This window comes from Coregonus lavaretus (genome assembly GCF_964263955.1).
Source record: "Coregonus lavaretus genome assembly, chromosome: 3".
Taxonomy (NCBI): domain Eukaryota; kingdom Metazoa; phylum Chordata; class Actinopteri; order Salmoniformes; family Salmonidae; genus Coregonus; species Coregonus lavaretus.
Genome location: NC_139990.1, coordinates 15,921,783 through 15,936,140, shown reverse-complemented (window position 1 = coordinate 15,936,140; position 14,358 = coordinate 15,921,783). Strand labels below are relative to the sequence as shown.

General features: G+C 40.9%; 1 protein-coding gene across 1 annotated transcript; it reads left to right on the top strand.

Annotated features, from left to right (window-relative positions):
• The first annotated feature begins 377 nt into the window (after positions 1-377).
• Positions 378-7,238, top strand: LOC311117016 (stathmin-like). Its single transcript, XM_084157474.1, has 5 exons — positions 378-441; positions 2,704-2,748; positions 3,157-3,329; positions 4,465-4,656; positions 6,142-7,238. The coding sequence occupies exons 2-5, from the start codon at positions 2,730-2,732 to the stop codon at positions 6,208-6,210; spliced, it is 453 nt and encodes a 150-aa protein (XP_084013600.1). The 5' UTR covers positions 378-441; positions 2,704-2,729; the 3' UTR covers positions 6,211-7,238.
• The last annotated feature ends 7,120 nt before the right edge of the window (positions 7,239-14,358 follow it).

The following is a 14,358-nucleotide window of genomic DNA, read 5'->3' as shown; positions in this document are numbered from 1 at the left end:
AGGCAGTCCTCGAGAGCGCACGGTCGAGAACGTGCATCTGGTTAGTTGGAGCGATATATTGAAGACTTGTGTAATCATCACACACTTCATTCAAAGGCTGACTGACTGATGCAGGTCAAGGACACACTTTTGACTTTTCATCCACAAAAGACCCATATTTTCGATCAATTAAATGTAAACAATAAATGTATATGTTCATTCAATGTTCATTACCGAACTATAATGTTATGGTGATGCTCGTCTTGTCTGCGCTGATGTCTAGAAATCCCTACAACTACAACTACCAAGAGTGCGGAGAGAGTAGTAAACAGCCAATAGAATCGCAGAATTGGCGTTGACGACACATTTAGGGCTTTTTATGCGCGAACTGACCATGCTCGAGCAGAAAATTCGCGGCTAAAGTCTGGCTGTTGAGGAGAGTTTGTCTCACTGTTTGTAAAGGTGGGTGAAATGTTATCCTTACCAAAAATATGATTTAAAGATTTGAATGTTCTAGCTAATCTTGCCTGATTGATGAAAATATTGATTTGTATAAAAAAAAAACAATTTGGTGAAGTGGTGATAAAATGTGTTACCTCTCAGCTTCAATCATGGCTAAACGCCACGGTGTCTTCGTTTTTCTGGACGTTAACTAACAACCAACCTAGCTAACGTTAGTTAATGAAGATTGTTGCTCAGACATTGTTCATTTTGTGTCTTTCAACAGAGTTTATCTGACTGCTTTAGTGAAAATGGAATGCAATTGTAACAAGAACGTGGGTGGATGGCTGGTTAGCAGCTATTGTTCCATACGGTAACGAACGTTAGCCATCTTTTGATCGTTCTGTTTCGCCTCAGACAGGTGACGAGATGTCGTTGATCAGTGAGTGTTTGTCTTGACGCTAACGTTACTTACTGGGTAGGGATGCACATTTGATAATGGCGCAAATTACATTCTATTGATTACACGACGTAGCTAGCTAGTAACAAGTCATTTTGCATTTACTAAAATAAATACAGGTCATTGTGACATGTTTTAATGAGCTAATTTGGCCTACTTTGATCAGCCATTCATAGATACTCCTCGATGACTTATGCATTTTGTTTGCAGGGTATTTTGCTAAACAAACGGTGTTGCCATCCATATTTGAAGCTTCCCGTTGCCACTAACAATTATCTGCGTTATTGACGTATAAATTATTAGTCGTTGAATGTTCTGGTTAATTATTGTGATTTTTTTTTTTTTAACCTGTCGTTCAAACGCATTGAACTTGGTGTTGAGGGGCTTCGTGCGAATAACAAAACGGGCGGAACTGCCTGGAGCACGCGCTCGCGCCCCTCTTTGTTTGCAGCTGCTCTCATTGACGTTCATTGCAACCAAACAAAAGCGCCTTTCTTGTGCTGTTACCTAATGTTTTGTTACGACCATGGAACGTTAGCTAGTCTCTTTGTTGTATTGAGAACTAAAGTGTCGCAGGTTTTGATTGCTGCAGGTGTCTCTCTCCCCTCCCTTTTATCCAAGAGAATCAATTTAGGTTAAGTGTATAATGGGCTAGGTAACGAAACATGGAAACACTTCACATGTTGGTATTTATCTTTGAGCTGTTGACAAACCTCCATCTTTGTCTGTGACTTTATCAGCACCACTTCACCGAGTCAAATTACTGTACATGCAAATGTATTTACGAAAACTGTGATTTTTATTGTATTCTTCTAGCATTTGAATGGTTCAAGTAGTTAACTACGTGCTGTCGAACTTGTTTCCCCCTGTGGTTTATAGCTAACGTTAGTGCACTAAGAACAAACGGGTGCACCTTTTGCAGCTTGTTTTGAATGTTTCAATATTCAGACTAGTCTTGTTGGCTTCCGGTGTATATTATAGCTGCCAAATATCTTTGTAGCTCTCCAATGGCATTGTCAACGCCCTGCAATTTTGGTAAGCTCTAGCCTTTTGTTCTAGCCATAGCCTGTTTGTTCATCATGCATACATAATGTCACTGAGGCTGTAGCCAGGCATTGAAAGGGCCTCGCCCATCTACAGTAAAGTGGCTTCTTGATTTAATGTGGATTTTGTAAAATCTAGTATACATGCTAGACAGTAGGGCCGGGGAAATACTAGTATTGCAATATTTTTTTCCATAGCAAAAATGACAACCTGATGTATGTAAAATATTGTGCTTTAGCTTGGAAAATAAATGTGGCTCTGGATGACAACATAATGTTTGATTGCTTCGTGTTTTATTCCCTTGCCACCATACTAACGAGTTGTGATAATGGTATTGTTCTGGCCCTACTACAGTGTTTCATGTGCCATGTAGTTAGCTGTGAATGAATGCCACACAGCTTTTTTTAATAGGGCGGTGGTTGGTTGCTGTTGAATGTGACCGAAAGATGTCACCACTGAGTGGGCCTGGTTTTGCTTTTTGCAGCTCTGTTTAGTCAGTGTTCCACCTGAACACACAGTGAGGTCTCTCACACTAGAGGGTGCAAGTGCTCTGTGTTAATGATTCAGGCACCTTGTGAAGATGGAGATTTTATCCAGTCCTCAGGGAGTGGGTGTAGCTGGTTCTTCATGTTCAAGGACATACTAATGCATTAGTAAGTGTTGTCACGCGTACTTGTTGGGGTCTAGGCCGGGTTACTGTAAAAGCACTGACAACTGTTGATGTGGAATGGGCTTTAGTCAATAAATGTGACAATAATTGATACATTTTCTTCCTCCAGATACATTGACTCTGTCCACTGGTGAAATGGCATCTTCCTGCGGAGGTAAGTTGGGATTTTGAAAGCCATGAAAATAATCGGTCCCCACCCCTCTTCTCTTTTTATCTTAAAGAAGTGAGCAGGTGGAAGCCAGTCTAATGATGCGCTTCCACCATATGGTTTTCACCAGTCATGTCTATTCCCATCAGTCCAGATGAGAGGAAGGAGATGAGTTTTTTTCTTTTCTTTTTTTCTTTATACAATTGAGGGAACCTTAGTTAAATGTGCAGTGGCCCAATTCTGTCTGTGCCCCCCCCCCCCCCCCAAATTGTTCACGTCCCTGTCCTGAGACCTCTTCCCTTGTTTCGAAGGCATAGAATTTCCGTTTGCACCCAGACAAGTTCCACATTCCCATAGGAACCTCTGTCGGCATTCATGTTTCAATAACTGAAATGCATAATTTGTCCCCTCCAGATATTCAGGTTAAGGAGATTGATAAACGTGCGTCTGGCCAGGCGTTCGAGGTGATCCTGGGAGCACCAGGTCCAGACGCCAAGGGAGAGTTCCCCCTTTCTCCCCCCAAGAAGAAGGACCTGTCCCTGGAGGAGATCCAGAGGAAACTAGAGGCTGCAGAGGAGAGAAGGAAGGTAGGTTGTGCTCCAGTTAGACTACACTGAACTTTTTGCCTATAGAGGTGCTCTTGATCCAAAAGGGGTCCCCTAAAGGGAAAAACTATTGTCCAGAAATGACCTTTTTTGACAAAGGGTAATCTACTCTCACCCATGAATTGTAGTGTATATTGTTAGCTAAAAACAAAGGGGGGGGACATGTTGATCCTAGCTTTAACTGACTGGCACAATTTTGGGAATTTTTACTAGGGCTGGGAATTGCCAGCGACCTCACAATACGTTATTGCGGTACTTGGGTGCAAAATTAATCTAAGTGACTGGTAGCTTTTCATCTACCTGCCATAGTGGCTGGTGGACTAAAGTTAATTTCCCACCCTGCTTAGGTGCCCATACAATAAGTATTGCGACTCAAGATTTTATACAAATTTTATTGCGATTTGATGTTCTAAACATATTGCTCACTAGTCAGTCATGGAAATAAAAGTTCTGAAAACAAATTGGCTCCCTATTTAAAAGATGGAGAACACACTATAAAGGAAAAATACTGGAGTTTTGGTACAGCCAACTAGTGCAAAAATATTGCGTTATTGTCTATGATATGCTATATCGTCAAATTATGGAGTATTACTTTATTAATCCCAATTTGGGTAATTTTTTTATCAATTTGATCCTTTTTGGACCCCAAGGAAGCGGACTACTATATCCTGACATTTAACTGGATTGATTTGTATTTTTTCCCCCATCACTAGTATTTACACATTTTAACCTTATGCCTTGTTGCCATGACATGCCTCTATGCTAGGGATTTTTTTCTTTCTGCGATGGTCAGGGGGCTGGAAATTGACAGAAAGAAGCCCAAATGGATATGATTTACCAAAATCTGATCCTTTCAATCCTTTCTTACATTTGTATATGATCACATATCTCTATGCTTGGGGAATACTTTGGCACATATTTCCCAAATTTAAAATCCCTTTGGGCTGATTTGCTGGTGGGGTTTTTAGTCTTATGCCGTCCCGTCCCCCCCAGAACTTTGGGGCCAAATAATCACCACCTGTGGCTCTATGCAGTCTATATATTGTATTACAATTAAAATGTTTTGTAGTTGGATGTCTGAATATCAAACTCCTCTCCCTCTTGCGCCATCCTCCAGTCCCATGAAGCGGAGGTTCTGAAGCACCTCGCTGAGAAGAGGGAGCACGAGAAGGAGGTGCAAAGGAAAGCCATGGAGGAGAACAACAACTTCAGCAAGATAGCCGAGGAGAAGCTTAACCAGAAGATGGAGGCCAACAAAGAGAACAAGGAGGCCCTTCAGGCAGCCATGAGTGAGAAGTTCAAGGAGAAGGTATGTTGGCCTCTATCTTTTACCTGCAGATCTGTCTTGCCATGATAATCGGTGACCCAGCTACCAGTCATTTTCAATGAAGGGAGGACACGAGACAGTGGGGTTGTTCAACATTGCAGGTGACTGCCGACTCCACAAATCACCTTGCATCATAAATAACGACTATTTTTAGATCAGTCACAATTTACCCATGATGCATCATGGTGTTGACGCTCTCGAACATGATCAGTAACTTAATGGCCTGCGCCTAGCTAGCGACCACAGTAACATTTCCAACGTTTATACACATCATGCATGCTGTTTGTAGGACATAAGGGATGGGCATTTGAAATTATTTCAGTATTAGAATAATGATATTTTTTCCCCAGATATCCGGATAGTCAAAATGCATGTTTACAAATATATGTTTTTGGGGGGACTTCAATGGACACTTGGTCGCGTGACGAGAGCCGGTGAACTCTGCTTGTAGGGGAGGGGTGAGGCGGCGGGGGCCGGTGTGACAATCTGTGGCACAGCGGGAGCGAGAGAAGGTAGCCAAACCGACTTGCGTTAGTTAGACAAACTTGTTGCTGCCATAGGTTGTCAAATGTATTTTTATAAAGCCCTTTTGACATCCGCAGATGTCACAATGTGCTTATTCAGAAACCCAGCCTAAAACCGTAAGCAATGCAGATGTAGAAGCACGTTGGCTAGGAAGAAACCTAGAGAGGAACCAGGCTCTGAGGGGTGGCCAGTCCTCTTCTGGCTGTGCTGGGTGGAAATTATAAGAGTACATGGCCATTAAGGCCTGACTGTACCATCTGGTAGTGCCTGTCTGAACTGCATCAAATCGTTGTAAAGAAGCTAGCAAGCTAAAGTAACAAGGGTAATTAAGGCTATTTTGCTGCGCTCCCCGGCCAATGTCTAGAACTCAATTCATATGAGACCGCCTACCTGTTGATTGGTCACCGTAGCCTACTTCTCATTTAGCCAACTTAATTCTACGTTTTTCTATTTTGCATTGATTAGTAATCGCCCGCTTCACTTGCTACACATGGAGCCTCTGACTGTAAAGCCGCTGTGACTCAGACAGTAACAAGCTACACATGTGTAGGCTACTGGAGAGTCTTTTTATGGGGTGCACTCAACTTTTTTCTTAAATGAGTACTCTCCCAAGTAAGTAATCGAATACTAACGTCCATTTGGATATTCAAATAACCATGCCCCATCCCTAAAGGATACACCCACGGGGGGGCGGGATCTCAACGACTTGATCACTTACCTCTGCAAGTGAGTTCAGAGTTGGTTTGGTGCAGTTGGAAGACTTGAGGAAAAAGTTCAGTGTTTTTATTGATTTCACACCAATGGTAAACACCACAATGTCACTGGTCAAGCTCATGACAAATTGGCAACGGGAAAGAGAAAGGAATGTATGCATGTTCATTGTCTGTTCAATAATTCACTTTAGAAATGTCACTAATGTTTTGAACTTCTATTTCTTCCCAGGACAAGAAACTGGAAGAGGTGCGGGCCAAGAAGGAAACCAAAGAGGGCGGTGCCGAGACAGAAAACTGAACAGTTCAGTCTATGGGGGGATTGTATACAAGAGGGTTTTTTACGTATCCAAAGATTGATTTATATTTAGTTGATGGCCAGTATTTTTGTTGTTCACTGCCACCCATCTTATGAAGAAAATAAGTTCTCCCCGTTTGTGAATTTAACTTCTCTCCTGCTATAAGTGTACTTGCGATAGTTTTATGTGTGGATATTTGTCTCCTTGTTGCTTCTACGGCTGTCTAAACGTTACTAGCCTTCAAATCCTCTCAAATGGTATTGGAGGAGAGGATCCAAGGTAATTTCCTCAGACCACCAATGAAGCTGTGAAAGAAATTAACAAAAAGAGGACTGAGAAAGCAAGGATTGGACCTCTAGTAACCATTTCATACACAGCCCATTTCTTTGGATATATAGCTTTTTTCATTACAGCTTCTGACCTAATGAAAAATAGCAGTGTATGGACTTGTCCTTTTTAAGGAAGCATGTGCTGTGCATAGGTCCTCGACATGATCTCTCTATTCCATAGTGCAGCTTTGGAATGGTGTCCCTGTGTATCTCACACCTGACTGTTCATAGCGCTTATTGATCACTGGTTGTTAACATATTGATTGGTTTCACCTCTTTCACAGCAGCAGGTGTATCGCAGCTTTTGCTGTTTAGAGATCTGCTAGTCTTGTTCTTTAAATAACTAAGGCTTTGTCTGATATGTCATCCTTATCCTAATGCACTACCCAAAAGTAGTGCACTATATAGGGAATAGGGTGCCATTTCAGATGCAACCTAAACCTAATCTTTGTGCCGCTGCTGATTTTTTTTTTTTTTTTTTTTTTTTTTGTTTAGTTTGTAAAGTGGAGGTTTGTCTCAAAGCACATGACTTAGTGCTGTTGTAGGTCCATGAAGTAACTTTGCCAGACTTTTGAATCATCTAGGATGTTACTAGAGGAGTGGGTCTATACATGGAATGCAGAAGAGCAATACGCTTTGGCTTCTTAATAGATGTTACTAGTTGACTTAACTGTAATAAATAATAAAATGGTCAAACGCCATTTCTTCATCCATGCGTGCTTTATTGATTCCTGTGACGCTTCAGATTTCCGCAATTCTTTTGAAGACCATCCTTTTAACAGTTAGCTAGAACAGGTTAAAGATGTGGGGATGTAGTTAGCCTGGAATGCAAACTGCTGCTCGGTTTCATTTTGGATTCCATGTTAAGATTTAGCAGCCAGTATTTTTCCATCACCCAAAGGTCAAGAAAGGATGTTGGGCTTAATCTTGCACCTTTTAAATTAACATGATTGTGTAATGGAGTACTATGCACTGGGACCAACTGATGAGCCTAGTATTATGCTTCACTTGGAGTGCATGTGATGTCTAGGGGTGGGGGTTCTACTCCTGGTGCTGTCTAGTGGGGTTTAGGAGGTGAAAGCGCTGATCAGGGACAGTATTCATACTGTACCTTTTTGTTTAGTCTTGTTCAAACTGAAGGGGAAACATTTAATTTCTACTAGAGAAAAGATTTTGCACATTTGCTGCGAACGGTATAGAACTGAAATGCATACTGCCCTGGCTTCATTGGACTGTCTCTGTCCACTGACAGTCAATCTTCATCTTCTGCAAGGGTGCTAGGATAGCAGACAGATATGCAGCATTTTAGCATGCATCTCAAGTCACACAGTTATGTCCGGCGGCTATCATGGAGAGAGTGTGGACTAAAAACAGTTGACTGCAAAATAGAAACTGCATATTGGAATATTGAACATGGAAGTAGCATAGTAAGACCACTAGGTGGCAATGTTGCACTTTAGTTCAAGAAACAGCAAAGGCTAGTCTCACCATCTTTGGCTCTCCATTCTGTCAGGATATCTAAAATATTCACATTCTCCTTGCATCATATTAATCTTGTTTTCCCTTAGACATCCATCTCACCTTATCAACAACCATTTTGTCAAAGGCTATATTAAGAGGTCTGGTAGATAGTGCCTTCAAAAAGTATTCAAACGCCTTGCATTTTTCCACATTTTGTGTTACAGCCTGAATTTAAAATAGATTAAATTGAGATTTGTTGTCACTGGCCTACATACAATACCCCATAATGGCAAAGAGGAATTATGTTTTTTGATTATTTTTTAAAACAAATTAATTAAATGAAAATCGGAAATGTTTTGAGTCAATAAGTGTTCAACCCCTTTATGGCTAGCCTAAATATGTTTAAATTGGCCTAACAAGTCACATGTTGCACTCTGTGTGCAATAATAGTGTTTAACAGGATTTTTGAGTGACTACCTCATCTCTGTACCCCACACATAAAATGATCTGTAAGGTCCCTCAGTCAAGCACTGGATTTAAAAAACAGATTCAACCACAAAGACCAGGGAGATTTTCCAATGCCTCGCAAAGAAGGGCACCTATTGGTAGATGGGTAAAAAAACAAACAGACATTGAATATCCCTTTGAGCATGAAGTTATTAATTACTCTTTGGATGGTGTATCAATACACCCAGTCATTACAAATATACAGGTGTCCTTCCTAACTCAGTTGCCAGAGAGGAAGGAAACCGCTCAGGGATTTCACCATGAGGCCAATGGTGACTTAAAAAAAGCTACTGGACAGAGTTTAATGGCTGTGATATGAGAAAACTGAGCATGAATCAACAACATTGTAGTTAACTCCACAATACTAGCCTAATTGACAGAGTGAAAAGAAGGAAGCCTGTACAAAATACAAAATATTCCAAAACATGCATCCTGTTTGCAACAAGGCACTAAAGTAAAAAATGTGCCAAAGCAATTACAATTTTTCTGCAAATCAAACACATTACGGAGTACTACTCTCCCTATTTTCAAGCATAGTGGTGGCTGCATCATGTTATGGGTATGCTTGCAATCGTTAAGGACTGGGGAGTTTTTCAGGATAAAAAGGAAACGTAATGGAACTAAGCATAGGCAAAATCCTAGAGGAAAACCTGGTTCAGTCTGCTTTACACCAGACACTGGGAGATGAATTCACTTTTTAGCAGGAAAATAACCGTAAACACAAGGCCAAATCTACACTGGAGATGCTTTCCGAGAAGACAGTGAATGTTTCTGAGTGGCTGAGTTAAAAATCAATTGCAAGACCTGAAAATGGTTGTCTGGCAATGATCAACAACCAATTTGACAGAGCTTGAAGTATTTTGAAAATAATAATTGGCAAATGTTGCACAATCCAGGTGTGGAAAGCTCTTAGAGACATACTTAGAAATACTCACAGCTTTAATCACTGCCAAAGGTACTTCTACAAAGTATTGACTCAGGGGTGTGAATATTTATGTAAATGAGATATTTCTGTATTTCATTTTCAATACATTTGCTAAAATGTAAAAAAAAACATGTTTTCACTTCATGGGGTATTGTGTGTAGATGGGTGAGAACCCCCCCCCCCTTTTAATCAATGTTCAATGCAGGCTGTAAGACAGCAATATGTGGACTAAATCAAGGGGTATGAATACTTTCTGAAGGCACTGTAGGAGAAAAACTGTTACCCACTTTTTATGAGCACTTTCATGAGGTGAAATGGAAAATCTAATCAATCCCTGGATGGCTGACAAAATTCTAGCTAATATTGATCTAATATCAATAATATGACTTGATGAGGCCTAACGTGTAGGCGTTTCTATAGGAATTTATCAAACCCATGTTTTTTCCTTTCGACCCCATGGTAAACTGGAAGATTCTAGGTAATATTCATCTAATAGCTATGGGCTATGTGAACCTGGTGGCCCTATGTGTTGGTGTTTCCAAGAAGTTAGTTCAACTATGGGGTCAAGTTCCATTCAACCCCTGCGGTTGTTAACTGAAAGCAAAGGTCACCTGGTCCAGAGGTTAGTTGGCTGTATGCAGCAGGTCTACACCCAGGTGGATAGTTCATGTATTTACAGCTATACAGAAACGTCACTCAGATCATGTAGAAAAAGCTGTAATATTGATTCTCTCCATAGGTCAGGTAGAAGCCGGTGCTGTGGAGACATCTTTATGTAAGGCACTGAGCTAAATTCAGATAACACGCTGTGTGTGGGAGGAGGACAAATAAGGTAAAAAAAAACAAGGGTTGGGAGAGGTATGTGCATACACTATAGATAGAATATTATAAAGTAGGATTGGAGGTGCTGTTTGGTAAGGGTAGAGGTTTACTAGTCAGAGAAAAACAAGGAGAACCCAGGCACTCTTCATAGTATTTACAGTGCCTTCAGAAATTATTCACACCCCTTGACTTTTTCAACATTTTGTTGTGTTACAAAGTGGGATTAAAATGTATCGATCTACACAAAAAACTAATGTCAATGTGGAAGAAAAATTCTACATTTAAAACATTTGTTTTAAAAAATCATGAAAAATAAAACTCTAATATACAGTGGGGAGAACTCTAAACTCTAAACTCCACTCGCCGTGTTTGGAGGAAGAAGAAGGATGAGTACAACCCCAAGAACACCATCCCAACCGTGAAGCATGGAGGTGGAAACATCATTCTTTGGGGATGCTTTTCTGCAAAGGGGACAGGATGACTGCACCGTATTGAGGGGAGGATGGATGGGGCCATGTATCGCGAGATCTTGGCCAACAACCTCCTTCCCTCAGTAAGAGCATTGAAGATGGGTCGTGGCTGGGTCTTCCAGCATGACAACGACCCAAAACACACTTTTTATTTTATTTTATTTCACCTTTATTTAACCAGGTAAGCCAGTTGAGAACAAGTTCTCATTTACAACTGCGACCTGGCCAAGATAAAGCAAAGCAGTTCGATAAAAACAACAACACAGAGTTACATATGGGGTAAAAAACATAAAGTCCAAAAAATACAACAGAAAATATATATACAGTGTGTGCAAATGTAGCAAGTTATGGAGGTAAGGCAATAAATAGGCTATAGTGCAAAATAATTACAATTAGTATTAACACTGGAATGCTAGATGTGCAAGAGATTATGTGCAAATAGAGATACTGGGGTGCAAAAGAGCAAAATAAATAACAATATAGGGATGAGGTAGTTGGGTGGGCTAATTTCAGATGGGCTGTGTACAGGTGCAGTGATCGGTAAGGTGCTCTGACAACTGATGCTTAAAGTTAGTGAGGGAGATAAGAGTCTCCAGCTTCAGAGATTTTTGCAATTCGTTCCAGTCATTGGCAGCAGAGAACTGGAAGGAATGGCGGCCAAAGGAGGTGTTACTTTGGGGATGACCAGTGAGATATACCTGCTGGAGCGCAGACTACGTGTGGGTGCTGCTATGGTGACCAATGAGCTAAGATAAGGCGGGGATTTGCCTAGCAGTGATTTATAGATGGCCTGGAGCCAGTGGGTTTGACGACGAACATGTAGTGAGGACCAGCCAACAAGAGCGTACAGGTCACAGTGGTGGGTAGTGTATGGGGCTTTGGAGACAAAACGGATGGCACTGTGATAGACTACATCCAATTTGCTGAGTAGAGTGTTGGAGGCTATTTTGTAAATGACATCGCCGAAGTCAAGGATCGGTAGGATAGTCAGTTTTACGAGGGAAGTGGAACTGTAGTGTAGGTGATGTGAGGTTAGGATTTTAGCTTTTGTGTTCACTCTTAATTAATTAAGCTATATGACAGTGCTCTGAAAGTGCTTTTCACATAAATCTATTTGTCAGAGCACCATGATTTAACATTTTCTTTTGGACAAAAGAGTGAGAGAAAAGACAGGACTTGAACAATGGAGAACAAGACTAGTCATCCATAATGAGTGAAATGTTTTGTCTGGTTCAGTTTGATGTATTCTGTTCTACTCCCCCCAGCCTAGATGCCTGTTAGCGTCAGACACTGGTGATTAATGGGAGGTTACTACTGTTTCTAATAACCAAAGACACTTATTTCTACATCTACACAGGGGGGAGCTGTGGTGACGCGATTGCCACTGACTTTTAGTCCTCCAGGGGGATGAGATGGTAGTGTGTGTGTGGTGTGTGCGTGCGTGCGAGGGCATCCATGTTCTACCAATGACTCACGTAACTCTTCTGAATATAACGAATATAGTCTGTACCTGTTGATTTCTTCTAAGCAAATGTATGTGGTTTTCTGGAAAGTACAGTATAATGGCTACACAACAATTAAAAGTAATTTAGTACTTTCTTTAAATGGAGCTACATTATTCTGACTTGAATAAGGAAAATATTCTAACCCACCTGTACCTGTTGATTTCCTCGTAGGTGCTTTGTGGTTTCATGGAAAATGTGATTGAAGAGAACCCCTACTGTATAATAAACCAGCTGAAAGAGTAATTATCTTAATCAAATTCATTATGCCTCAGCCAGAATCGTAACTTTTGCTGTGTTGTGTCATATTGACCCTAGAGAGAGAGAACAAAGAACATGGAGCTTTTTTTTACAGTAATTAACTATGCTTTATGTCTTTGGATGTTTAGTCCTTGTACTGAATGTGCACTTCACCATATTATGTTATAATATAAAATAACTTTGCCATCTGTCGTTAGTGCTCCAGTGGGGTCAAATGGAATGGCAATACCCTTTTTATAACTCACTGGTGGGCTTTGTTAATACAAAGCTAATAACTTCACGAGGGGTAAAGCTGATGCAACTCTGAAACTAAAGCAAGCAATTTAGTACCTCCTCATATCTTCACTGTGTCTCAGTCTTAGAGCCAACTAAATCCATGTTTGAGAAATAAAGATGAAAGACAAGCCTGTCATTTTTCAGAACAATACAAATCACCACTCTGCCATATACCATCCCTATCTACCCCCATCCACTTTGTATTTCTTTATCAAGCTAAAACATGGGAAAACTGGGGGAAATGAGACACAGACATACAAACAGCCCAGTATCTCCTTTAGTAAACAGAAATGCAGGATGAAGTTTAGTTTATCCTGACACCATCTTAATGGAAGTGTCTGAGGAGGGGACACAACAAATAGGGCAAGGCTTGGGTTGGGTTTGAGGCTGAGACTGGGGCGATACACCCGCTGGGGACAGGGTGAGGTAATCTCAGCACCCAGAACCAAATCTCCTGCTACGCTCACAAGAGACAAACGTGAGGTAAGGGTGGATGAAGAGAGTGCTGCTGAGAGGGGTCAGTTAAACGATACTTCCAAGGATATAAGGAGGTTGAGGGTGTATTGTTGACCAGAAATAGGGGGTGAACAGGCGATGCGAGGAGATAGAGGGTGACGTTGACAATGTTCCTATTGAATAGTAAGTATAAGAGTACACGAACACTGAGGGATTGAGGGAAAGTGTTATGGGCGATTGGTAGATGCTGTGGGCGATTTAGTGGAATGACGTTTAGAGGAGATAGGGGGTAGTGTTCAAATGTAGAGATTCTCTGCTTGTCGAAACGACGCCCACTACCAATCTAATATAGCACCACCATTCTAAACCTCCTCATCCTCCTCACTCTCAACCCCTCTCAGTTTCGCCTCTTCAACCCTCAAACCCTCTCAGTGTAGTTCTAGAATCATCTAACCTCTGCCTACACCCTGTTACTTCACTGAGTACGTTTACATGCACAAAATAATAGGATTATTGTGGATAGTCAGATTAAAATTGTTTGTTTAAAACGTTTACATGCTTTGCAAGAATAATGATTTCCCTAATAATCCTGTTTACATGGACACATCTGAAATCAGACTTCCTGATGGGACTTAAATAAATGCAGAACATCGGCAATCACAATCAACGTTCTACCACAGCGACCATGTTATTTTTGAGAAGCCTATTTGATTCCGAGTTCGGACATATAAAATGTGTATGTGAAAAATATTTCTAAGATGCATACTTTCAGTTTTACCAAACTCACTTCACTCGATCATAAGAGGGAGGCTTGCGGTACCAGGGCTGGCACATGCACAGATCAAATACACTGCTGGAACGCCGATTAAACTGTTTACATGTCCTAATACATCTAAAGATTGCGCAGAAAACCAAGTGTTTTAATCTGCGTATGCTTACTTTGACTATGACCGTACGCCGATTAAGATAAGTAGAGTAAAGTGTTTACATGACTAATACCATACTCTGCCTACTGCCATAATCAGTTTAATGTCGAATTATTAGCGTGCTTATAAACGTACTCACTGACGCCCATCAACACTGCTGTAGGGTTTACACTTTTCACTACATTAAAAACACACATCTATGCATAGGTGGGTTC

What these genes read in the sequence shown, in the direction of transcription:
- LOC311117016 (XM_084157474.1), top strand. An exon ending in CTGCAGAGGAGAGAAGGAAG is followed by an intron (nt 3,330 to 4,464) that starts GTAGGTTGTGCT and finishes GCCATCCTCCAG; the next exon opens with TCCCATGAAGCGGAGGTTCT. An exon ending in GTGAGAAGTTCAAGGAGAAG is followed by an intron (nt 4,657 to 6,141) that starts GTATGTTGGCCT and finishes ATTTCTTCCCAG; the next exon opens with GACAAGAAACTGGAAGAGGT.